This window comes from Xyrauchen texanus, chromosome 13 (assembly GCF_025860055.1).
Source record: "Xyrauchen texanus isolate HMW12.3.18 chromosome 13, RBS_HiC_50CHRs, whole genome shotgun sequence".
NCBI classification, from domain to species: domain Eukaryota; kingdom Metazoa; phylum Chordata; class Actinopteri; order Cypriniformes; family Catostomidae; genus Xyrauchen; species Xyrauchen texanus.
This window is the reverse complement of record NC_068288.1, coordinates 22,965,236-22,992,800: the sequence shown is the minus strand read 5'-3', so window position 1 is coordinate 22,992,800 and position 27,565 is coordinate 22,965,236. Positions and strand designations below refer to the sequence as shown.

The 27,565-nt window shown below is 37.2% G+C and overlaps 1 protein-coding gene across 6 annotated transcripts in view; it reads right to left on the bottom strand.

The window, feature by feature from the left end:
- The window catches only part of LOC127654060 (tumor protein 63-like), a 49,477-nt gene extending 22,746 nt beyond the window's left edge, over positions 1 to 26,731 (bottom strand). For 5 of the 6 annotated variants that reach the window (XM_052141020.1, XM_052141021.1, XM_052141022.1 and 2 more), the window contains exons 1-2: positions 9,126 to 9,285; positions 3,860 to 4,108 (exon numbers count right to left, since the gene is read on the bottom strand). In XM_052141020.1, coding sequence (XP_051996980.1) covers positions 3,860 to 4,108; positions 9,126 to 9,167 — 291 coding nt within the window. In that variant the 5' untranslated portion in view covers positions 9,168 to 9,285. Of the gene's footprint in view, positions 1 to 3,859; positions 4,109 to 9,125; positions 9,286 to 17,879; positions 18,010 to 18,189; positions 18,325 to 26,663 lie in introns of those variants that run through there. The other variant, XM_052141025.1, reaches the window with a different exon arrangement.
- Positions 26,732 to 27,565: the final 834 nt, after the last annotated feature.

Genomic DNA, 27,565 nt, shown 5'->3' with positions numbered 1-27,565 from the left:
GATGAGATTGAATTCGGTATGGAGTACATTTGTGGGATACAGGTGTTGCAAAGAATTCACAGGTCACAGCAAAGAACAGGTTTCGAATACACAATTCTCTAAGGGCCGTTGACACCGGATTCGTTTTTTTCTTCCGTCTGCGCTGTTTTCTTTTAATAGAAATATGCGCCAAGTGGCCATTTTTGACAGTTTTAACAGCAATGTCTTACAGTTTATCAGCGTCTTAGACATGATCACCGCATTTTTAGATGCAGTTTCTAGACTTTTAAAACAGTGTCTTGAGGCACCCGAGTTCTGTCATATTATTTGCGCTGCATCTTGCTTTTTTTGCACAATAATGCATTCAGTGAATGGCCCCCAAGGGGATACAAACAGAGTGCAAATTCTTTCATGCAGAATATAGAGAAATACTTCTCATGTTGCTGAATTGTCAACACTGTCCTTGCACATTTGAATCCTGCTGGGCAATCATTTACTGATGATTACATTCAAAGCTCTGAGGACTGTGAGAAATGGAAATATGAATGAGTCTGAAAGTCTTAAATGAGGCTACCAGGGTGTGGTTTTTTTCTCACACCCAGAACGCTTGTCTAAGTACAGTCAGGTGTCTAACAACTGCTGTTGTGCTAGTGAAGGGGTAAGGATGACAAGGGCTGTTGTGGGAATAGGGTAAATGTCACAATCCCACACTGCACTGTAGCCAATAAGCACTAAGGGACTGTCTCACAAACCAATCTTCGCTCAACTTGTTTACTCAAAGATGTGAGACAGCATTACCGCATTAACTGACTCACTGGTTTGTCAAGACAACAATTTGCCAAATTTGAGATTAAGGAGACTTTGGTTAAAAATTGAATCAACTTTGGTTTAAAATGGAATCAATTGCTATAAAATAATGATAGACTTTTATCTCACCAATATGCTGGTGTCTGTGATTACTTAATAATCACAGACACCAGCATATGGCATATAATCCATGCAAATTCACAGTTAGCCTAGACAGAAATTAATCATATTTCATACAAGAGGACAACTGTGTTGTTCTTATTGTTAACATTCAATACTGATGGAATACAGAGGAAATGGTGTGAGACGTTTATCCTTAGAACTATACCCTACGGTAATTGACGAAAGCCGTAACTGAAGGATTAGTACAAGCTAGAAACCGCTAGAGTGCATTGTTCTTCCAAAAGTCAGATTTTTTTCAATACTTTTGTCTGACTCCAGAATAACAGAGCGGGCACAATGCAATGATGCATGGGTAGAGCTGTACGGTTGGGACCGTCCCCGTCCCCGTGCCACTAAAACTAGACTAGCGGGTTTAGTCAGTTTAGTCACCTCTGTCAAGTGGTGACACCTATCTTATCAAAACAAAGTGACAGTCACACCGCTACTGTATTGCTCACTGATGCGTGTGGACATAACATAGCGGTTTATCCAAAAACCGCCACAATGCGCTAGCAAGTAACTCACCCACAGAGGTCAGTCATGGGCCTTTTTGGGAACAAATTTGCCTTTCTTCTTTTGGAAAATCTCTTATTTTTTATTTATAATAAATAACTTCAGGTGGATCCATATGCATCACAAAAGGGAAAAAGAGCATGTAACTCCAAAAGTGCATATGAATATGTGGCTCTTTATTGAGTCCCACAAGATATGTTATCTGACAGGGTCACTGCACTTTGAAAGAATGCTCCTCTATTTTCTAGGCTGAAAGCTTCAGCCCACCTTGAGTCTCATACCAAGTATTTCATACTGCAATAAACCAGGCCAGTTTACACCTATGGGGCCTTTTTTCCTCAGCCAGGTGGAGTTTTGTAACTGACAACTTTCATATAGATCACAGAAGTGCCTAAAGCTGAGATGAGACAGATAAAACTATGATTTTCCTTCTGGAAGAAGGTCAACCCTTGACAGCCGAAATCAGTTGCTTTAATGAACACATCACTTTGTCCTTGTACAACATAGCAAAACTACAATACATAATCCCATACACAAAATCATGCATATTCAAAAATAAATGGCAAGTACAGATGGGTGTTTGTGACCGTAGGGCAGATGGTCCAATTTCCTGGTGCAGAAAAATGTGGTTGTTGCTATAATGTCAGACACTTAACCCCAATATAGCTTGAAGAGGCTATATGCTAAACTTTCTATACTTCTATCTTATTGAATTTTCCCTAATCCCTAACACCATAAGTAACAGTTATCTGAACAAAATTGTATAGAAATTTCTTCTACGGCAATGGAATCAATGGGTTTTACACATATTTGTGTAAAATCCTATTTGCTTAACATTAGTGTAAGCGAAACCACAGCTCTACGTGTTGCTGTGTAGATTAATTTATTAAATGTTGTTTCATATACAATACTATGCAAATGTATTAGGCAAATTAGATATTTCACAAAAAAATTCTTAAGATTAAGGTTATCTTTGCAAAAAGAATAGAAGAAGAAGAAGAAAAAAAAGGAGCCCTGAACCAGATGGTATGGCCCCAACAGAGCCCAGATCTCAACATCATTGAGTCAGTCTGGGATTACATGAAGAGACAATTTAAATACAGTACATAGAACTGTGGCAAGTTGTCCAAGATGCTTGGAACAACCTATCTGCCAACAATCTTGAAAAATTGTGCACAAGTATAAAGGAAGATGGGGGAAGATGGCCCAAAAGTTAAGATGTCCCAATACCTTTAATTTTCCTCGAACATTGATGTCAATAATCTCATCATCTCATCGCATTAATCGTGTCTTTTAAACTGAACATCAACATTTGTGAGATTTCTTGCATCTGAAAAGTTTTGTTGTTAAATTATAAAAAACAAATTATCATTGGTTAATAGTGATCAAGATTTAATTTTGTTTTGGATTTTAAAATGCTTAATGTCTTTTTATTAATGGGGGATTATTGGACATAGCCACACATGTATATTTATAGGGTAAAAAATATTGATTTGATTATGAAGTAATCAAAAACGGTCTGTTAAAGTCAGACTGTTTAAGATTATGTTGCCCAGGGTTAAGTTGCCCCCTCAGAATTGGGGAAGAAGGCCCCCAGTGGGATGTTGTTATAAAAAAAAAATATATATATATATATATATGATTATTATATAATTATATGTTATATATGATTATGTCAAAATGCATCAGAATTGACAGAATATTTTATTTAGTATTTTACATTAATGACACACTTAAAAAAACAAATAATTAAAAACGATAACAGATGTATTTTATATATTCTGTAAAAAGCAGATGGTATATGTCTTCCCCAGGGGGCTTCTTGTCCCCAGGTAAGTAGTGGGGCAAGGTGGCCCCTTTTTTGTGCTAAACTAAACTAAATTAGCAAAAAAAAGTTTCCATTCCCCACTAATATGTCAGATGATTCATCACGATCCTACACATGCTAAACTCATCTCTAAATATGTTACAATTTAGCTGTTAGTGCACACTGTTCCTAAGGGGGTTCATCTTTCCCCATCTTGCCCTACTTAGGAGAATTGGTGCTGTTTTAAAGGCATATGGTGGTCACGCCAAATATTGATTTAGTTATTTTTATGTTTACTACACTTTGTATAAAGTTAATTGTTAAATAAAAAATATATACAACATTACTACTGCAAATATTTCTGCTAATGGGTTAAACTGAATTTAGATTACTACAGTCTTAACATATAAAATTATTTTAAATTAGCAAAAATATATAATAAATATTTAAAGCGGGATATGTCGAAGTTTGTGATTGATGGGTGTCCCAAATTTGCAGAAATCTGCAGAGTTTTTGTTCAGAATTCTGAATGCACAGATTCCATATGGGCATTTTCATATGTCAAACATGTGAACATATACACCGTCTTACCGTCCAGGTGGCTGATTTGGCTGTGCTGGACTGCTGGAAGGACACATCGAAGGTGTGTGGGCCAGCATAGTCTGTGTTTGATGGGATGGCAGGTGATGGAGACAGGGCCTCAAAGGTGGAACTGGGCTGGGCATAGGGTGATGGGGCTGTAACATTGTTCTGAGAATGCTCGTTGTTGTAGGGGCTGGTGGAGGTGGAACCACCATTCTGATCCATGCTATTGAGGAGCCCCAGGCTTGTGTACTGTGGCTAGAAGAAAAAGAGAGAAAATATGCCGTATAAGCATATGTCTTTTCATGTGTTTCGCTGGTGGAACCAAATCATATGGTATTAGCAGTGCCAAGTGAAAAAAGAGCTAATATTAATCAAAACATTAATGAGTTGTTGCCACAATACAGCTTCTTTTGATGTTAATACATTTGGCTATGATGTAATGGTGGGCTTAGAGAACCAGAAGATCTTCATAGTGCTTGGCTTGACTTAAAAAAGCCTTTGTATGTATAAGTCAGGAATATTTATGACCCAAGAGGTTATTCTCTTTAACAAACTGTTTATCAAATGGGCCTGTCTATGTACTGGTGTAAGAGAAAATGTCCTATACACTGTAAGGGGCTCATGACAAAAATGGAGGATTTCCACAAGAACTGAGTTCCTAGAAATGGACACATTGTGTAAAAATGTAGATTTTTACTGGATATTCATTTTCAGTTATTCTGTCATTCAAATGTTTCTCAAGAGTTCTGTCAAAATATTACCATATCTAAAACATAAAAGTCAAATCAATTAGCAATCATTCAAATGTCTGTCATTGCATACCTTTGGAATCCAACATCCATATTTCCACCACTAAAAAGTGGGCCCACAAATCAACCCGACAAATTACACAAACTAAAATATTTTTTATAAGTTATATCAAATGGAAGTGGATCCTTGAGGTAACAATTGCAGATTACCGCTATCATGTGCAAACTAACCATAAAATTAAAGTTCAATTAAGTCATCATCCCACTTTATTGACTTAATCTTGTTGATGAAACAAGCAGTCCATGAAAATGAATGAAGATGGCAATAAATGAATCAGAGGATGCAATAAAAACAAATGGAGGTGGAGGGGGACGAGCAGTGAATGGGTGATACACAGTTCACATGGCTCCTGTTGCCCTCTTCCAGTGAAGGCGTAGAGAGGAATTAAAATGACTGTCATATGAGAGAAGGAAGAATGTTCTGGAGTTAAGCCAGACTTTTCCAGCCCCACTCCTTCAGCCACCCTGTCCATTCCTTTCCATTTATACACGCCACATTCCTGGATGAGGTACCATGGTTGTGTTGCTCTTTAGACCGTCATTAATCTCAACTGTGTCCCTTGTTTATTTCAGGTATGGATGGAGACAGCTGTCCAGCTTGCAAGCTTATCCCCTTTCTCTATCTTTTCTTGTCTCTCTTTCTCTCTTTCCCTCTCTGTTCTCATCAGACAGATAAAATTGTCCTGGTGCTACTGGTGGCCCGAGTGAAACTCAAAGTCAAACCCAACTGTTTTGTGCACACGTACACATGGGAGTGGGTCACTTCCCTGACTTCACTGTACCTTCCTAACAGCGCCATTGGGGATAGAGATAGAGAGATGGACCTTTTGTGATGTACAGACAGGGGTCATTGTATGTGTGTGTGCCACAAGTCTGCTCAGCCTCCTGGAAACAATGAGTCTCTGGCTTTTAAGAGCCTGTCTGAAGGAACAATAGACCAGGTTGGTAGGTGTACAGTATGAAAAGAAGTGTATTGTAAGAGCAGGCGCACATACACACTCACAAAGTAGACCTAAACTCTAAAGCTGTACCCTGCAGCCTCAACAGTGCTTCTCAAACACACACACACACACACACACACACACACACACACACACACACACACACACACACACACACACACACACACACACACACACACACACACACACACACACACACACACACACACACTTCCCCACAATGGAGCAATTAGGACAAAATTGAATCTTTTAGAGACAGTAAGGCCAAGCAAATCAGCCTGAAAGTGTGATCCCATTATGGCTGTGAAGGGGAGTGTCCCATCTACCTACAGCCATAAGCAGTACATGAGCATTCATTTTAAATGCAACAACAACATCATCAACAACAACAAAACATTGAAAACTTTAGAAATCGAGTTGGGGTGGACTTCAATGAGATTTTTAATTATAATAATTTAGTTTTTGGATTAGATTGTGCAATCCGTAATAGTCTATTAATTGTTACAAAATCATAGATTAAAAAAATAATAGTATAGTGGGCCTATTACATTTTGTAGTATGTAAAAAAATAATAAAGCTGCTTTGGAACAATATGTATTGCGAAAATGGATATATATAAACTGAATTAAATTAAAAACAGAATATATGTACAGTATATATGAATTAAATATATTAACTGAAATTAAAATTGTATATAAATGAACTAGATGAAATATACAACTTCCCACATCAATCCAGTTGCAAATGCTGATCTCATGCAAAATCTGACTTATTTTAACACACAGTACAAGTCACAAATACATATGGGAAACTACCCAGGAAACTTCTCAGTTCTTAAGTAGCACTTCAATAATGTTAAAGGATGTAATGTTAATAAAGGGGGTGAGACGTTTATCAACTGTGCTGTTGCAAAATCTGAACTAGATTTTTTTTTTTTTTTACCAACAAATGCAATTTGACAAAACTTTTGTGGAGAGCTTTCTCTCAGTTAAAGCTTGTAAAGATGTTTTCCAGGGACTGCTGGACACAATTAACCTGATAGTACTCTAAAATACTTAAAAGTGCCCACTCCATTCATCAATGAGTGGACAAAACCATCACATAATAACTCATCATACTTTCATTTGGCATTTACTCAGTTTACATTTAATCAAAATATGAAGGTGAGAAAGTTTTTTTTCTTGTGTTTTATGATCAAATAATATTCCTCTCTAGTGCAACATCCATATAACAACTGCTTTAGCTGCTCTTAAAAATACCACCCTGTTTATAGCCTCCTTGGAGCGTGAGTCCCTGGGATGTCAGGATGCTTAGCAGAACCGTAAATAAAATGTCCATGACGGGTCCGATAGCCTTTAATAATACAGGTGAAAGCTTGAGCAGTCTGCTTCAGGTTAATATGCATAACCTCGGCTGTAGAATAGGGAGATTAAACCAGTGGAAAAGAGAGAGAAAAAAGTTAATTTGACTGATTTAGAAAAAAAAAAGGCTTGCATTCCTGGGTGTGTTCCTGTGACCTGGGCAGTTTGTAACCCAGGCTGGGTGTTGAGAACATCTTTGAGGCCTTGATGAGTGACCACAGGGGTAGAAATTATTAAGCGCTAAATTGGGGAAGGTAGAGGGGGGTTAGATGGAAGAGCTCGATTTATTCTTTACGTGGGCTGGGCAGTGCAGATGATTGTATCTGTATCCAACACAGTTAAAACAATTACAATTCCCAGGCTTCTCAAGATCACTTTGATGAACATATTCTTCAAAGCGGCTCCACAATCTATCACACAGACGAGGGGGAGTTTAACCTGAAACCATCTTTCTGATGAGAAAATGATGGACGTATCTTAAGGGCCAAACTCCTCTTAATGAGCAAAAACTTTTAAGGCCACAACAAACATCACTTACAAATGACCAAAGAGTTAAAGAACCTCAGCTACAGCTCTTTCGATGGAGACAAATGCAAAAGTTTAACCACAATTTTAACACATCTAACTCTTCTGATGTAAATCAAAGCATAAACACTACTAGCCTTTCCTCTTAAATTCCTTGTACCTCCATGTCTCCTGTTACAACTCAAAACATGCATATCTACAGAGCCATAACCCCTACCATGATTAAAGAGAGTGAGAGACAGAGCGTTTAAAAGCATTAATCAAAGCTGTTTGAGCAATGGATTGGTTACCTATAGACGGCTTTATAAACACAAGGGAGAGTGGGTGAGGACCGGACTGTGTTTCTACCAACACTCAGGTTTGTCTCTGAGCTAATGGTGTTGTGTTGACAACAAATCTTTGCAAGAGAATGGCAGCTCTGAAGTCACAGACTGAACTACCACCTGCCATTAAGGAATGGAGAACAAACAGACAGATCTTAAATGGCTCTTTTTCCACTCAAGTAAAACATTCAACCTTTAAACTTAAGTTGTGTTTTATTTAAATAGAATAAAATATACTGAATGAAAAACTTTTTTTTGACACAATTTAAAATTCTGATTTAATTATGCACCATTTAAGGAATAAAATAAAAAATGTTAAAGAATATATTTTGTTAGAAATGTTTTCAATGTTAGAAATGTTAATACACTGTTTTATCAAGATGTCAAATGGCAATGTTAAAGTGGACCTATTGCTGCTGTTCAATAAAATTAATCATCTGAGATTATTATAAATGACAATTCTAAGGAACATTTAAGCAACGTGACACAAAATTCAAGCATGATTGAGAATTGTCTCACCTCACTCAAACAACTACATTCACTTAAATGATTTTTCAGAAATCACTTTTTTTTATTTTTATTTCCTGATACAGCAATGCAATGACGTGAAATATTTTTGGGAACCTAAAGCGCAGTTCCAGAAACAGTACAATATGTGACCATTTAATCGGTGATATTAAGGGTAAAAGTAAACTCCATTAGTACTTTCTCAAAGCAAACTGCCAAATCACAGCCCATTGTTCTATACAAACAAGATTATCAGTCTCACCGTCTAAGACAAATCCATTATTTGCCAAATACCCTGACTCAACCTGAGAGCGGTACAGCGTAGACACAACAGCAGCTAGACAAACCATTAAAAGAATACACATCGATTTTTATCTGTAGACACACATTATTTGGACAACTGATTTTTCACATACAAACTCCATTGTAAAATGATTTCTCACAGTTCAAATTTCACTCATGGTTTTACTCAAAGACATTGTTTTGAGGAAAAAAATAAGATGTTTAGGCAACATATGCAGCACTTGGTAAACTTGTACAGAAAAATAAGAAATTCCAACTTTGCAAATCACAGCACCACAAATTCACACACAGTAACAATACCACCTCAAATGTTTTTGGTAAATACCATAAGAAAGAAAAAAGAGAAAGTGCATAATATGTTCTACAATGCCTTTGTCAGGCCTACTTTTGCCATTTACTCTGCAGGGTTCCCTAAAACCCCCAAATTTAGAACAGGGACCAACATAATCTCCAGATGGGCAGTGGTAGCACACGGGCCTTACCTCACTGTATGATGTGGGTGGATTGGTCTCCAGGTACAACATATTGGCGCTGAGGTTGAGCAGTGCAGCCGCTGTTTGCTCCACAGACTCCAGGATTATTAGCCCTTTTTCTGATTTTATCTCCTAAAAGTGTGACGTGGGCTACAGAGGTGAATGGGACAAGCTTAAAGTCTCTATAGGATTTCAATGGGAATGCCATATATACCAGGGGACAAAGAGGGAGGGCCTGAGAAATTACCTGTCCAATACCTGAGTCCAATACCACACCCTAAATTTTGGGAAGGTGTTGTTCGTCTTCTGGCTCTTCCTTTAAGATTTAACCCTAAGATGTCATAAAGTACGCTCCAAATGTAGGCGCTTTCCCATGCAGTTATTTAATTTCAATGCAATAATTTTCAATATTGCATGCATTTGAGTTTTTCCACATTTAAAAATTGAAACAAAATGTTTGAAATTTTTTGAATTAACAAAACACTTTAACAAATAAATAAATCACGTAAATCACATAATAATTAAAATTAATTAATAAGAATTGTGATTATTAATATTTAAAGTGTCAAGCAATGAAACTAGCTCCAACATAGAGGTCAGCCAGTTAATTGATTTATTTGAAGTTTTTATTTAAAATGTAATTTAATTTAGATAATAGATTATTATATTTTTTAAGTATTTAAATAATTTGAGAAATTATTTGACATTTCAAGACATGATGACAGTCAATGTAAAACCTGCACTGTGAAACACTATGCCTACAGACACATGATTCTGTCTTGCTTTGGAAGGAATCCTCTTTATAGTTCTGCAATGTCCTAAGAGTGCATAATTCCTTGCACTAGTAGCATTCATAGCCCCTGTTTGCATAATAATGAGCCCCTCCCCACCATTCAAAGAGCCTCTAGCATGGCCTTATGACAGTCTCATGCGAAACAATAGGTCTACAGTTGACATCTTGTATCTATCAGAGATGACTGGTGTAGATTTGCTTTGAACACACTAATGTTGTTTCAGACAGATGAGAACAACCCACTCCTTTGTGAATATTTAAATGTAAAAAAGGATAGTGTAAGATCCATCAGATTATGGAGAAGAAAGGGAATTAAACCTCTTTTCAGGTTGATTTACTAATGTTTACAGACTACCAAGTGCTAGGTTTCAGTAACTAGTCATGCAATTTATGAAATCATAAATGCAAACTGTTAAAGGTATCAAAAATGTTTAAAATGTAGCTACACAGTTGCTTTTGGCATTTAACGTTAATTATCCTCTCCTCTTCGCAGATCTGTGCAATAATAAATTTCGAGAAGTAAATTGTGCTTTCAACATACCTATATTTTATGAGGCTGTAATGGAAAATGTGCAAAATTCAACCTGTAATATTCACTTATCACTTCATGTATTAGTATAACAAAAGGTAGTAGGTGGTAGCCCCAACCCATACCACCCCCACACGCTGGGTGTAGCGTCGTCTCCAGACTACAACCAATTTCAATTTTCAATTTCAAGAACTTTATGAGTTGAATACACATGGTTCTGTAAATTGCATGTTCAAACTAATAACAACTAACACACACAGTCTGCTTTAAGATTCTTCAGTAGCTCATAGCACCCTTCTTGGGGTAGATGTTATTTAGAAGCTCATTTGATGGGGGCAATTAGAGTTAGCTAAACAAACTTCTAATTACTTTAGAAAAACATTGGCTCCAATCTACAATAGGCCTTCATTACTGTGGTACTAGAATCACAGCAGGTTACTACTATTAAATAAACTGCAAGTTTGTGAATAAGCTGACCACAGCAATAATTTCTACATTTAGACAAATTTCAAAACACTGCTTAAATATATATTTCATAATGCATATTATACATGCATAATGCAACGTCCCATGCAAGAATGAAAACACTTTACACTGTGTTTCATGAACAGGTCCATTTAAAAGAATGAATGTTACATGAATGTACATCCTCCAGTATACTTGTGTGCTCTTTCTTGATTTATATGACCTACAATTGCTGTCCGTAGCTTTATGAACAGATCACAAAAATATTTTTAATGTCAGTTTTGCACTTCCATGGCAAGCTACTCTAGGTCGTCTGAGAGGTTAGCTGAAATATTTATGTGCCCTATGGGGGTCAGAGGTGACAGCATTAAGGGGCAGCCTCAGGTGACAATTGTCACAAAGGGCTGGATCCCTAAACCTGACCCACCTAATAATCACAAATTATAGCACCGACTGCAGTCAAGAGAAGTAAGCCTCTAAAACGTTTTTGCTTCAGGGAGACATGGACTTTCATATGACTACATCAGATGTCCACTCTGTTGAAGCATTTCCACTTTTATTAGCGAGGGGAGGGGGGGTCTTTTTATTGTTTGTATTATTTAATGCACATTCATATCACTATACTTTTTGCTATATTACCTTTGCATTAATAAAAAAAAAAAATTCCAAACCCAAAATTATGAAAATGTCCATTGTTTTAAGTATTCTGGCTTTATTAATTTCAAATTTAGGCATTGCTCTGGCCTTATAAATAAATGAAATGCTTTCATTTTGTCTTGTATACTAATATTTAAAATAGCCCACTGTATGGGGGCCAGGGTAGCTCAGCGATTTCGGATGGGACGTTAAACTGAGGTCCTGACTCTCTGTGGTCATTAAAAATCCCAGGACACTTTCTCGTAAAGAGTAGGGGTTTAACCCTGGTGTCCTGGCCAAATTCCCCCATTGGCCCCTATCTATCATGGCCTCCTAATAATCTCCATCCCTACATCACTCTACCATCTCCTCTCCACCAATAGCTGGTGTGTGGCAGGCGTTCTGGCGACTATGTCTGCCGTTGCATCATCCAGGTGGATGCTGCACACTGGTGGTGGTTGAGGAGATTCCCCTATACTATGTAAAGCGCTTTGAGTTTGAGAAAAGCGCTATATAAATGTAAGTTGTTGTTGTCGTTGTTGTTGTGCGTGGATGCCTCCACACGTGCTATGTCTCCGTGGTAAGTTGCTCAACAAGCCGTGTGATAAGATGCGTGGATTGATGGTCTCAGACACAGAGGCAACTGAGATTCATCCTCCACCACCTGGATTGAGGCCAGTCACTACGTCACCACGAAGGCCTAGAGGGAATTGGGGATTCCAAATTGGGGGGAAAAAAACAGGCTACTGTGCACTGAACAGGAACAATTGTTTTCATTCAGTTTAGGCCACCATTTTTATTTTACAAAAGCAAAATTATGCGTTACTCCTTGTCTACCTTATTTGAACAAAGTCGCAGCTTAGCAGATCAACACCCACTTATGAGGTGAATATACAGTATATATATACACACTTATATACACACACACACACACACACACACACACACACACACACACACACACGTGTAAAACAATGAACTAAATTAGGCAACTGCTGTGAGGCAATAAACAGGTTCTGCAAAAAGTTGTTCCGAAACTGTTCCGTGGTGCAGACAAAGGATTTTGCACTTAGATCTGCACTAATCAGCCACAACATTAAAATCATCTACCTAATATTGTGTAGGTCCCCCTCTTGCCACCAAAACAGTGCCAACCCGCATCTCAGAATAGTATTCTTAGATGCTATTTTTCTCACCACAATTGTACAGAGCAGTTATCTGAGTTACCGTAGACTTTGTCAGTTCTAACCAGTCTGGCCATTCTCTGTTGACCTCTCTCATCAACAAGGCATTTCCATCTGCGGAACTGCAGCTCACTGGATGTTTTTTGTTTTTTGCACCATTCCGAGTAAATTCTAGAAACGATTGTGCATGAAAATACACAATGTTAGGTAGATGGTTTTAATGTTGTGGCTGATTAGTGCAGATCTAAGTGCAAAATCCTTTGTGATCTCAGTGATTGTGGCATAATTGTTGGTGCCAGATTGGCTGGTTTTAATATTTCTGTAACTGCTGATCTATTCGGATTTTCACACACAACAGTCTCTAGAATTTACTCAGAATGATGCCAAAAACAAAAAACATCAAGTGAGTGGCAGTTCTCTGGATGAAAATGTCTTGTTAATGAAAGAGGTCAACAGAGAATGGTCAGACTGGATTGAACTGACAGTAACAGTAAAGTCTACTCAGATAACCGCTCTGTGGTGAGAAGAATATTATCTTAGAATGTTATACTGAGATGCAATTTGGCACTGTTTTGGCAGCATGAGGGGAACCTACACACTATTAGGCAGGTGGTTTTAATGTTGTGGCTGATCAGTGTATATGGACACTTAAAGGACTGTTTGGGCTTAGAGCTCAAGGATTAGTGAGGTATCATGTGTCAGGTGGCTAGTGTTTTGGAAGACACCTGTTCAAGAAGCACTGCATCACCCTTTTAACAGAAGATTAAAAGATAAAAAAAAAGACAGAGTTGTTTTTATGCAGTATATATTTTGACAGCCAGATTCTTCTGTGAACATATTATCTAATGGTATTGTGCTACATAACCTTTCTGGTGTCAGACAGCACTTTAAGTTTGTTAAATCCCATCTATAGTGGGTTTGAAACTCTTCTATAATTGGATTCACTATCTGTATTCATGTGTAGCAGTATACTGTATAGTTCAGGATAATAAGCAGTTAGTGATGTCAAACACCTGTGGACATCAGAGAGCAAAAGTCAACACCTGCACTCTGAACTTTAGAATTGTTTTACAGCATAATTGGCACCAGACCACACTATCTTGTTTTGAACCTCATCTAGTCTTCGAGGGATTGCTGTATTCTATGTTAAATAACACCAACAAAAATTGAGAGAGTTTTCAAATAATCATAATACCAGCAGAGATTTTATTTGCCATTCTGCAAAAGAAATGTACAATACACAAGGAAAGAAATGGCAAGAAAATAAAAATGCCACCTGGAACAACTGCAACAATATCCAACCTGGTCTGATGGAATCACGAAACTATACCTGCATGTGTGCTAAATTATTTTTGCGTGCCTCGTTGTACGTATCGCAAGGTGTTACAACAACAATGACTTTTATAATGAAAATCTGTTAATGAAAATCTTCATTATTTACTACCAAACTACCGACAGCTTTTATATGTTTAATGAAAAAAAAATAAAGAAATTGTGTGTATGTGACTGATTTTCCATCACAAAATCCAAAAGAATTCACAAAAAGCTTTAGGATATAATGTAGTCACAGAGTAGTCACAAACAGTAGTCACAGAGCGGATGGATAGCACTAAGACAGCACGCCTTAGTGATGTGTTCCCACCTAATGCTGAGTCAGGCTCCACTTGAAAAGAACACTACAAATGACTAATCATGGGCTAATTCACAACACAGCCTAAACACATCATTGCCTCACCAGCTTGAATGCATTCGAGGCATATACTCTGTTGAATCTTTGCTGCTCAGCAAAGCCCAGACTAAATAAAATGTACTCAATGGGCAGCCAATCCATCCTACTAATCTGTCAGCACCTATTTCAGGAGTTGTCGTCTCATTGGATATCACTGAAGCAGCCCTTTAGACTCTCCTTAAAAAAGGACTAATACAAACGAGGCTAACTGTCAGAATGTGGAACAATAAATCTTCCATCAAAAGAGTGGAGTTGAAAGTAGATAATAATTTCTTATAGAGTATGGCCATCCTCCAATGAAAAGCAGACAGCATACAAACTATATATTTATCAATAGACACCAAAAACTGCACTTTATGAAAAAAACTAATATATATATATATATTAAGTATACATTGAACATATAAGGAAATCCAGAGGGTAAACACAACTAAACTGACATACTTAACATTGCTGTGAGTTCACCACTTTTTTTTTTAGCTGTGAGTCTTTTGCTTTTACCTGAGCAATTGCTCCATCTTGCCATGAAATCATCTGTTTGATGTTAGGACACATCCTTTCCTCTGCAACTCTTTTTGCAACATTCCTCCATGCTACCTGACTCGACACCTCTCTCTCTCCCCCTCTTTCCCTCTTTCTTCTCCCCCAGAGAATAGGACGCAAGCCTCAATCAGTCACAGTGACAGGTGCTGTGCTAAATAGTTGCCCTGCAGCTACAGAAAAAGCACACCACCCTGAGAAAGAGCAATTTCAGATTAAACCATAAAACCCCTGCACAACCAATCCCAAGGACCCTGGGGGAGCCAAACAGCGCACATGTTGCCCAATGACTAATCAAGAAGACACTCCACTTTCGTATTTTGTTATTTTTGTAATGAAAGAGTTCGCCGATTAGCCAGATGCTGGTTGCTGTTGTCTTTCATCAAAGTTTATTTTTCAGGATTTAATGAGCATCATTGCTACAGTGTTTGGCAGTTTGCCACAGTTCCCAGCTTTTCCGTCGACATAGATGCTAGCTGGCAAAGGACGGGGTGTTAGCGTGCCATGCAATGCACCACGCCCAATCTTTTCTGAGAGGAAGATGGAGGCGGGTGGTGTAAGTATGGGGGGTATTAATCACCAGATCAAGAGAAAAGATAATCCCTCAGGGCCAGAGAGGCAAACCGTTGCTCAGTCTCTCCCTTTTTCCCCATCTCTACTGCAGGACAACTGCATTCCTCTGCAGGGAGGGGAGCCACCACCTCACCTAATTCTCCTGCATACCCAAGGACAATATAAAGGCCTCAGCTTCAGCTACAGGTCACACTCTTAAAGCCAAACTTTCCACTGCCTCTTCTGTTGTGTATAAACACATTGTCAAAACTATACGTGTTGATAGAAATGTGCCCGAGGGATACAAAGATTCTGCTTGAGTTACATAAACGTTAAGCAAATGAACAGTTTAGAGTGTTAAAGGTCATCTAACATTTATTTTTTACAAGTAAACTCTAGAAAAGAAGGTGATAATGAGCTGGAACAAATTATAGTGAAGGGAAAAATATCACTTACACCAAAGAAGAAATTGTCTGATGTGTAGTATTGCTGTAAATTTCCTCCATCTTCACAATTCATCGATCCACTTCAGTCCTTCAGATTTTTATGATCATTCAAAGATTGTTTCAATTGTTTATCATGTAATTTCACAATTGAACATTTAAAGCACTTCAAATCTGATGTGTCTTCGTAGCAAATCAAGGCTATCATCGTCAAGACCCTTTCTATTTAAAGCTGTTCATCCAGATTTGGACATATAAATACTGTCCGACTTTGTTACCAACAAAACTATCCAGAATGACCAGGGAAAACCCATAAACACCCCCAATAAACACTTACACAAGCAGATGTGAGAGTGTGTTAACTGGGGCTTACCACTAATTTCCCCACTACTGAAATGATTCACCTGATTGATCACAGTAAACAAAATCAAGTTTCATATGTGATACAATAATCGTGGTACTCTGCTAAAGAATTTCCTACGGGCTTTCAAAATTTGGTTGGTTGGTGTTTAATGTTTTATATAAAATAAAATGAATAAAACAATTTATATACTGTATATAAACATTCAAAACAAACAAAAGCCAAAACAAGCAGTCAAAAAGATTTCATTACAGACATTTGCTTGAATGGTTTTAAAAAGGCTACCTAATCTATTGCTCCCATCAAAGAACAGCCCGTCTGAGACAGTGGGAGGTTTAAAAAATCCCCATGTATTTGTTTTAAATTTTGCATGGGGATTTTTTTAACTTTAACCATTAAATTAATTGCTAAACAAGAGTAGGAAAACTAGCCAGATAACGATGATAAGATTTAGCATGAACTGCTTTTGCTCATTGTCAATATAAAAAGTGTTTTTAGTCTATGTTACAGGAAAGTACAGAAAGAGTAAATTGAAAAAATATAAAAATAGCCCAGAGAGTTTATAGTCAATCATAGTTGTTAGTATCATTAATAGGCATCACTATTACATTACATATGCATTTTGAACCAGCAACCAAATCAAGTTATCAAATGTTTGATTTAGCTGCTTCTTTTCCTTAAAGGAATATTCTATTCGGGTTCAATACGAGTTGAGCTCAATCAACAGCCTTTTCTTTAAAAAACTAAATCTTGGTTCCAGTGAAGCATTTACAATGGAAGTGGGGCCAATTTTTGAACATTAAAATACTCACTTTTTCAAAAGCATAGCCACAAGACATAAAGGATATGCGTATAAAATAGATTTTAGTGTGATAATACTGCATCACTTTTCTGTGTTATAGGCAATTTTACACCTTTGTTATCATGTAATGTAAACAAACCCTAAACCCTAAAATGACTGTAAAAATTAAAATTAAACAACTTAACAGTTCAAATAATACATGAGTTTTAACAGAAGAATAAATTTAAGCACTGTTATACAATTATAATTTTCACATTTCTGTGTTTAAACTCAACAAATTGGCCACATTAACCTCGATTTTTTATTGTAATTTTTTTTAGAAAACTTGGGATGAGTCTAAGTAAATTTTTGTGGTAATCAACATTATGCCACAAATACTGTCGATTGAGCTTAACTTATTGAACCCTGAACATTCCTTTAATAAAAAAATAAATAAATAAGCATTTACTTAAATTCACATATGCCAAAGTTTCCCTAATGTTTCCTGTCTTAAACAGTTTAAACTTTAACTTTCAACTAATGTATTCATCCATAGAGGTCAAAACATCTTGACATGATGTGATGTGACCAAGAACAGGGTCTCGCAATAAATGCTCAAATATGAATGACATTGGAATTTAATTCACACAAGTTCGATTGCAATTTAAATTAAATGTGCAATAAGCACATTAAAATGTGCAATTTCTAATGTCTAAGTGTATGATGTCCTTAGTGAAATGAAGTACTCACAGTAAGGGGCTCATCAGGCCCATGCATTGTGATGCAGTCCATGCTAATCTGTATGGTATTAGATGCTGATCCAACTGTAGAGCCCTCAGAGAAGTTAAGCTCAATTGGCTGCATTGAATGGAGCGCAGACCTGCAACAGAGATCAGAAAACTGTTTTTTTTACTTACAACACATTGCTGCACCTTTCCTTATTATATTATTTTGCATAGACACTACAGAGCACTTTATGCCAGTCTGTATGTACAGGTAAAATGGGTGTGACTGCTTGTTGGGGTTATATTAGCGAATTTGTGAAGTACTTTATACTCACTGGTCCAGCATCTCCAGTAGCTGGTTGAGGACATCTTGTCCGAGCATATCTGTATTCTGGGAGCCTTGACCCTGTGACATGGAGGCCAGGAAAGAACCTTCAGCCCATGAAAGACATGCTGCTGGTTCTCTCAGTCTGGAAAGGAAGAAACAGAAGTTAGGGGCTGTTCACATCAAACATGTTTTTGCATCCATCTGCACTGTTTTTCAATGTAAACACAGCAGAAGGAAAATGAAAATTCTCTCATCATTTACTCCAACTCATACCATCCCAGATGTGTATTGCATTCTTTCTTCTGCAGAACACAAACAAAGATTTTTTGAAAAATATCTCAGCTCTTTTGGTCCATACAATGCAAGAGAATGGGTTCCAAAAATGTACACTCCAAAATGCACTTAAATCAGCATAAAAGTAATGTTTAAGACTCCAGTGATTATGATAGGTGTGGGTGAGAAACAGATCAATAATTCAGTCTTAAATTGAAGACTTAAATATTTTTTTTTTACCATAAATTATCCTCCCTACCCAGTAGGGTGTGATATGGACAAAGAACTCAAATCACCAAAAACAAAAGAAGAATTACTTAAATATTGAACTTTTTCTCACCCACACCTAACACATCGCTTCAAGAGATTTGGATTTAACACCTAGACTCTAATGGTTTACTTTTATGCTGTGTTTATGTACATTTTGGAGCTTCAAAATGTTGGCACCCATTCACTTGCATTGCGAGGACCTACAGAGCTGAAATAGTCTTCTAAAAACCTTTGCTTGTGTTCAGCAGAAAAAAGAAAGTCATACACATCTGGAATGGTATGAGTGTGAGTAAATGAGGATACAATTTTCATTTTGTGAACTATCCCTTTAAGGCCATCTATATAGTATACTTCTAGACATTGACAAAATTAATTTCAATTTGTACACATTTAAAATGTACAGCTTAAATCTTCCAGTAAATGGATGACTCATCTTGGCACTAGACAGATTTTTGTCCAATCGAATGCTATGTGGAATGAGAATGCCCCTCCCCCTACTACCACCCTCAACCAACTAGCAAGTAGCAAATTAGGGAAGGTTGGGCTATTTAAAATAAAATGGGATGAGCCCCTTTTATATGTCCCGCCCAAACTTCTTGATTCAACAGGAAATCAGGCACACAGTAAAAAAACTGCACTCGTCAATCGATTTCATGGAGTTAATAGTAGTTTCCTAAATTGTCATTCTGTGGAATAAACAAGCTATTATAAATAAGAGTAACAAACAGCTGTAAGGCTTGAACGTGAACATCATTTAGTAAACTGATACAGTATCACTTGTGTTAAAGCTGTTAAGAGGGCATCACACTCACTCAGGAAGTAAAAACATAATCCATTCTTAATTGCCACTTCCCTCACAAAGGCCATGCTCGGTGCCTGCCTAATGCAACACCAATAACCAGTGTTAACATGACATTTAGGACAAGTAGAGAGAAAAAGACTGTCAGAGAAAACCAGATGACCCTCTCCATTTGCAACATGACACCAAACCAGAGCCCAGCGCCTCATTGTTCCTGTTGAGGAGCAGCACACGCTGCCGACCAAGTAGAGCGGAATTCCCCCTTGCAGTCTATATGATAGCAACACCACCACTATGCAGCATTCGGAATGTGTGTGGCTGAATTGGGCTTGGCTGAGGATGGGGGTTGAATTCGTAAATGTATGTGTACGTGTGTATCTGGAGTTGGGGTGTCAACCCATAATCTAACGATGGCACTCGGGTGTGGGGCCGGAATTCCCCTACATTCTGTGAGGTGGGGAGATATTAATATACCAAACTATGTAGGCAAGCCTATAAAATGCTGCATGCTTTAAGAGTGAGGGATTTCAGATTGCTGTTTCCTAGACAGAGATACAAAGCAATCCCTGTCTTTGATTTTACTGTAAAGTGAACAGACATTCCTTTGAAGAAAAACTTTTCTAAAATTTATGCTGAATAGTACCATAAAGAATTTTTTGCCTAAAAAATTTGTCTGAGATCAAATAAACTATAGGCTCTTAAAAGGTAGAAAGGCCACTGTAAAACATAAGTTAACATACAGTAGATAACATACATGTAATTTACCTGATTTTATTAAAGTCAAAGAAATTATTTTAAATGACTACATAAACCTGACTATGTTTGTCTACACTAATACATTGTAGAATATCAGGTAGACATCATCAGGTTTGTAAAAGAAATGCTCACATTCACTTTTTACAATGTAATTAAAAACATGTAAAACTAACCCCATCTCCTAAAGGTGGAAAGGTAGGTGGTGCAAAAGCAGCATTTGGAGATCAGCTTAAATTCCATAAAATTATTTTTTTGTCTTCTTTCATACATTTCCCCAAACATCTTTTGAGAAGAAAAGCAGGGTATATACCCTATTTCGTCTTTGTTCAGTTGAAGAGGTGTGGCACAAAGTGAATGCTAGAGTTGAATTACTGGGACAACGGTGTGCTGCCAGGCCTGTCACAACGATAAAAGCTTTTTCAACCCTAATGTTTACTTTAAGCCTCATAGACATTGTCGTTTGGCACAGTGGAAGATGTACAAATGCCAAGCCCAATAACTCAATTGTCATGGTGCATCCACAAGTTCATACATTAGCATTCCAATGCCCTATTGTAAGATAAAAATCTAAACCCCACTGCTTCTGACAATGTGGACATGAACAGTCTGAGGGGCTTTTAAGGAAGTAAGCAAATACAAATGAAAGCTGTGGCTTTCTTACTGACAGCCATTCGTTTAACTAGTTGTAATAATATGTCTCTCACTACATGTACAATCGAAAGAGAAAGTCGCTATAGAATAAGCTGTGGATAACAACAGGTACTTTAGAATTCAATTTGTGTGTCATTTTTATAGAGCTTTCCACATGTGAGGACCCCATACCTTTTTACTTTTTGCCATCTTTGTATATTTTTCCATAATTTTTTCCATGCATACCTGTTGTGGAGTGAAAGGTTCAGTTATCTCTTTGTTGTTATGTGTATGCAAGTTATGATAGCAACATAAATTTATGTAACCACCTAGAAAAAGCATGCATCATGATATTTAAAAACAGGCGTATTCCACAAAGTTTGCTGGCTGTTACTCATAGTTATTTCCTGCAGAATTGAATGGTACTGCCACACCTACTGTTCCATTCAACAGCAGCATCACTCCATCACTGTAGCTAATGTTATTAGTAACCTAGTGAGCTCAATTGGCCTTATTCATGACACATGAGCAAAAAAAATGAAAAACATCTGTAAATTGTGCGTAAAACCATTCTTAGGAAAAATTGCTGCACTCAAACTAATTTGCAAGAATGGATTCACGAACGATTTACAAATGAATGCTCATGTTTCATTAATAAGCCCAAATGGGCATACAGAATTGAAAGATTCCAAAACTCAAAGCTTGAAGGATGAGTTCACTTCAATGACCTCTAATAATTTAGAGAAGACCAGGGTTAGTTGGCACAGGGCTGAAGGAATAGTTCATTTACTCAATCTCATGCCATCCCAAACTCATATGGCTTTCATTCTTCTGCAGAATACAAAGATTTTTGGAGGATCTATGAGTTTTTTTTTGTCTATAAAAAAGTCAGTGGGTTCCAAAACCTTCAAGCTCACCCAGCATAAACACCACTACATTCTTCATACCAATACAAAGTCATATATATATAAGTTTGGGACAGCATAAGGGTATGTAAATTATAAGAGAATTTTCATTTTTGGGAAAACTTTAATTTCTGAGTTAGAAGTGGGTCCAGCCACAATTTAACATCTGAATAGTTGCATTGCCATTTTGACCCACACTGATTGATTCTATCAAGACATTAAAAGGTTAAACTCAATTGAGGTGAGGACAACTTTGCTATTTTTCATTTCATGTCATAAAGCTCTAACTAAGTTCTAGATATGTCTTGACTCCTCCATAATAGTTAGATTAGTGGTCAATTGTCTTAAAATGTTAATTAGGTCCCCCACAATTCTGAATATGCAACAATGTAAAAATATATCATATGTAAACATATTTATTCCTTATTGCAATACTTAATAGATTGTGATGAAGCAAGCAAAATCATTGTTCTTTTAAAGCAACAACTGAGCTTCAATTAATTTTCCATGCTAAATGGAAAAAAACGCTCAAACAACTCAATTAAAAGTGATAGGCTATAAACATATGGAAGCAACTTAAGCAAAGTGTTCAGTCTAAGGGGCATGTCATTTATATCATATCATGGCATACTATATTTAATTTATAGTGTTCTAAGTGCTAAAAGGTTCTACAATTGTCAGGATTACCTTTTCCTATATACCACAAAACAAGATACTTCTTTTAAGTCAGAGAATGTAGTGGCTAATAAGGTCTCTCTGTATGAGAATTACATGTCTCTCTCTCTCATTGATATGTTATTGCATTAAATATTATCAACATTACAGGTCAGTGAGAGCATGAGAACTATATAGGTCTCTCAGCAGGTGCTGAGCTGAGTGGCTGCTGTCTCAGGCCACACATTTCGACAGGGCATGTTTCAGATACCTGAATGAGATCTGAGAGCTGGGTTGACAGCCCTGGTGTCGTGACATCATCATTATTATCCTCCTCCTTATCATCATAAAACCTGTGCCAAGGGTATTATCTAATTAAAGTTGAGAGAGGATGCAAACTCGGCCAAAGGTCAGAGAAGAAAGGACAAATGGATGTTTGATTGCAGCTAGAAATATTACATGGTTGACAGGGATTTTCAGCCAAGAATGATATCATGGTCCTACAAAAGGCGCAGCACCCACGCATGAAAGCATCCAGGCTGTTTCCATATGAAACCAGTTTTGATTTACACCCACAGAAGAGACAGGTGAAGTTTATGGTGGGATTTTTTCGATCCATCATCAGCTGAATTAGGAATAGCTATTTCATCAATTAAATTTGTAATTGTGTTTAATTGGATTAAACATAAGTAAGAGCTCTTGTAATGTCCTGATTAAACAAATACTGCAACCTGAGTATTTTCTGTGAGTGAGTGTTGAGTGCTTCTGGAGTCATGCAGCAGTGAAATACTGTTTGAGGAACTGTCTTTCTCTGTTAAATTACCAAAGCATAAAACATGCTCAAATTTCCTTGGAATTTTTTCTTTTCCACCAGTGGCAGAGACATCTAACATTACTTCCTCAACCAGCATAAATTTAGCCAAGGAAGCATGATCCTTTCTCTTAAAGAAGTGCTTTTGTCAAATCAACTTTTAAAGGCTAAATCAAACTGCCCCAACAAATGGCAAAACATTTTTAACATTTTAAACAATCTAAAGTTGGCAAATGGATATATGGGCCATTGTTTTAATAGTTAAGAGTAAATCTGCACTAGACAACTTTGAACGCTGTTCTGTGTCTTTTCAGCCTCTTGTGATAAGCAACGAGTTTCTAAAATGCTGTTTCAAGTTAAAATAACTTTGAAAAATGCATCAATTGAGACAATTGCATTGTGTTCCACTCATTGCGCTGTGTCTAGCTTTTTAAATGCAAAAACATATTGTATCTGAACGGCCCCTTAGAACGTTGAGAATTCTAACCGTCATTGAATGCGTTAACATGCATGTTCTTACACCGATTATGCTTAACAAGCCGACACCGTGTGATGTCATATAAATGCTTTCAATGGCTTTCCTTTATAAAGTCATAAACGGCTTTAGAATAAAATTATCGACACAGGTAGATTTTTGTCAATTTCACCGATATCGCGTTGCATGTAAATACCTCATCTGGCTTCCTTATGGCTTATCTGATATGTGCACATGTTTTGCGCATGTCTCTTCACGGTTTGACGTGAAAAGTGGAGAATAACATGATTATTTTTAAAATCTCGTGTGAACGTGTTTTTCTTGCTTAGTGTTATTTTTTATTTTTTTATTATGCTGATTTTTGGGAGTAATCAGCATGTTGGTGTGTATGTATACAGGCTCAAAGACACACTGCCCCAACAAACAAGAATAGGGTTCGTGCTACAAAACCCAACAACCATTTCTGCTCGAGTCTGTTGTGGGCAGTGTGAATTAGCTATACATATTTCAACTTATCGTCTCTGAAGACTCTATAAAACAGCTTAAACTTCTCATTGGAGACAATAGTCAACTGACAACTCTTTTTTTTTTTTTTTTTTTATGGTGAAATGTTCTGTTCACCTCTAGTTTAGGGTGGGTTTCATTTACTGTTGGCTTCTCTGGAAGCTGTAAGTGGGTGTCTGGTTACTGGGGAGTTATGCATTCTGCCTGAGGGAGAGGCTGCACTGCGTCCACTTAAACACAGACCAGGCCACTCGCAGACAGGACGGGGTCAAGGGTCACAGCTTAACAGGGCTGCCCATTGTCTCCTGACAGGTTGGGCACATCCAGCGATGAAAATGCAATCAAAACAAACAGAGCCCTGCAATCTAGGGAGAGGGGCTACTCCACTATCGTCATTATTCAGAGGCCAGGTAACGTTTAAAGGGATCTGCCGACCCTTCCCTCATCCCTCAAACCCAGGGCTGCAGGACGGACATGGTGGCTCAGACAAAAGAATGGTGTCCCCCATGATTTCTCCTCCTTTCAGACATGTGCTTTCATTGTGAATGTGCTCAAATTGCAGTGCAAAGGACTGAACTATCTCAAAGTTATACAACCTTCCACTATGACATGATCCACTCAATTCAAAATTCAACCCTCATGATGAATTATGAATTATGAATCATGTTTTCCTTTGGTGAATAATACCTGCTTGCATGCCAATTAGGAGCTGCTCAATTTGCTATTAGGAATTACTCTCTCACAAAACGTAAAACTTTCCAATATAAATCTTTTGAAAAGAAAAACACAAAAACTAAAAAATATTACATTTGATTAAATGTTATGGATTTTCATGAAGTGTAATGCAATATACAACCAGCTTCTGGTTTGTCTGTGGCATGCTGTATCCTAATGGCACAGATTCAATACTATTTAATAGCATAACATTAGTAACTTTGAGACAAAAACACAAGTAGAGAAACAGGTGTGGAGAGTGTGAGAATTTTACATAATTGTTTGGTGACTGAATATATCCAATTGTTTTAACATAATTTATTAAAGGATATAAATTATTTAATGATAGTAAGTCAAGTTGGATTTGAAGTTTCAAGATATATGTCAATGACAAAAGTTTCCTCAGAACTACTTCCCCCCAATTATGATTATTTAATAAACAATATTTCCAAGATAGAGGTTCTAAGAATTCAAATTTGCAAGATACATTATATATTGTAAATATTTAGGTATATGTGTCTGGTGCCTATTTTGTAGCATCTGGTTATGAGAGGGTTTGAATGTTTAAGGAAATGTGGATTAATTTCCCCCCAAAAAACTCTAACATTCACTAAAACAACAGCCGCAGAAGGTATACCCACATGTGTTCAAAGTTCTAAGATTTATCAATACAGTCACAAATTTCACCTGAAATGTGTGTGTTGACTAAGGTAATGACTTAGGTATGTGTACATAATATTCTTTGCTGAAATTGCTAATATTTTGCTCTAGGCAAATCTGACTTAGTGCTTTCTAATACTTTCACCCTACCCTATGACTACTGTCAACATATTAAATTACTTAAATACAAATCTAATTAGAAAATATATGAAGGTGTAATTTACATAAGCTATAACATAATTAATATAATGTGGTCATTTATATTTAGAGCACCTGAGGAGAGCTAATTTTGAATAATACATAAATTCAATATTTAAACATTATTTATATAATTGCCCTTTAGAATAGGTGCCATTACTTTGAAATGTAATACAACGTCAGTACTGTAACACCCCCACATGTTTCAGTCTGTTTATCCATATGAAAACTATAATCCAACTTCATTAATGATCATGAACTCTTAATTCCTGGCTCTATTTGGCAGATATTATTCACCTTTATTTAGCGTTCCACAAAAACAAATGTCCAGTAGCAAGAGTGCATGAAGAGCTAGTAGCAAACAAGCTGTAGAAGATTATGAGTTTCCAGCCTGTCCACCCTGAGCCCTGAATTGTACAAAATGCTTCCATTGTCACCATAAGAACACCACATCTATAAATATCATGGCCAAGCAGCAGCTGGAGAGCCAGACACAACTGTTAGCACCTCAAAGAGTTCCACTGTCTCAGTTCAGATACTGATAGCAACTCTTTAATGAGTAGAATAAGAACAAATACACCATTCTGAACCAGGGATTTCCTTATTCAAACATTTTAACATTTGAAAACCACAGCAAAGTGTTCCATTTAAACAGCCACACATGCTTTGCATTGCAACATGTGCTTGTATCTATTTACAAATGAAGCAACTAAATAAATCTATGCATGCACCAAGTGTTTACATCTAAGTAAGTGGCCAAGTTAAACCTGGTGACCAAGCAAACTGCTTTTTAGAACTGGCAGACAAACTGGCAGAGTAACTACTGTCTTACCGTTGAAAGGCTCGTTCTGGGCAGAACTGTACAGCTGTATAAGGTGAGGTCATACTGTCAGACTGAGGTGTTTACTGAGGTCGTCAAGGTTATCAGCGAGTGGCCCAAGCACATGTATTACAGCAGATCTGATCTATGATAAATAAATTAAAAACAGCAAAAACATAAACAACAAAAATATTAATTTGAGGCAGATTAAAGTGCAGGAAGGTCAAGTGCACAGGAGTGAATCAAGTGTGGAGGATGTTTTAATTTTGATTTAATCTTTCTACAGCCCACAAGCAGAGGGGCGGTGACAATGCCAACACGCAGACCAATCCCTGACAACAACTGGACATGGTATCATACCCCTTCAGTTGCTAGGATATAGATATTAAGCCACAACCCCCACCCATGCCATTCCTAGTCCATGTCCCCAGTGATGTCTGTCTAAGCACTAACCTGAAAAGCACATTCCGATGGCTGTGATTTGTATCCAGAATCCCAGGAGCTTTCAGCCATGCAGCATGATTGCATCACACTAGCCACTACGTTCGATTTTGGAATGACCAGGTGAAAAATATGTCACATCAAATAGCCCTCAGTGGGCATGGTGGTTTTCTGACCTGTCAATGGGGCTGAAACCTTGTGTTCGAAGTTTAACGCACTGCATCCAGCCTGTTAACATGTGGAGCAAGCACCTATGACACAGCTTGTACAAGACAGGGCTAATCTTAATTGGAAATGTCCTGTTGTCATTGAATGGAATGAATGCAATCAACAGAATGAGCTCAAATTGACATGCAACCTATCATGTCGACTTGCTATCTTGTCCAGTAGCTGCCAATTAAAGAAAAATATGGCAGAATTAAATTACAAATACACGTCTTTCAATGTTCTCTCCAAATAAAGACATAGTGTAT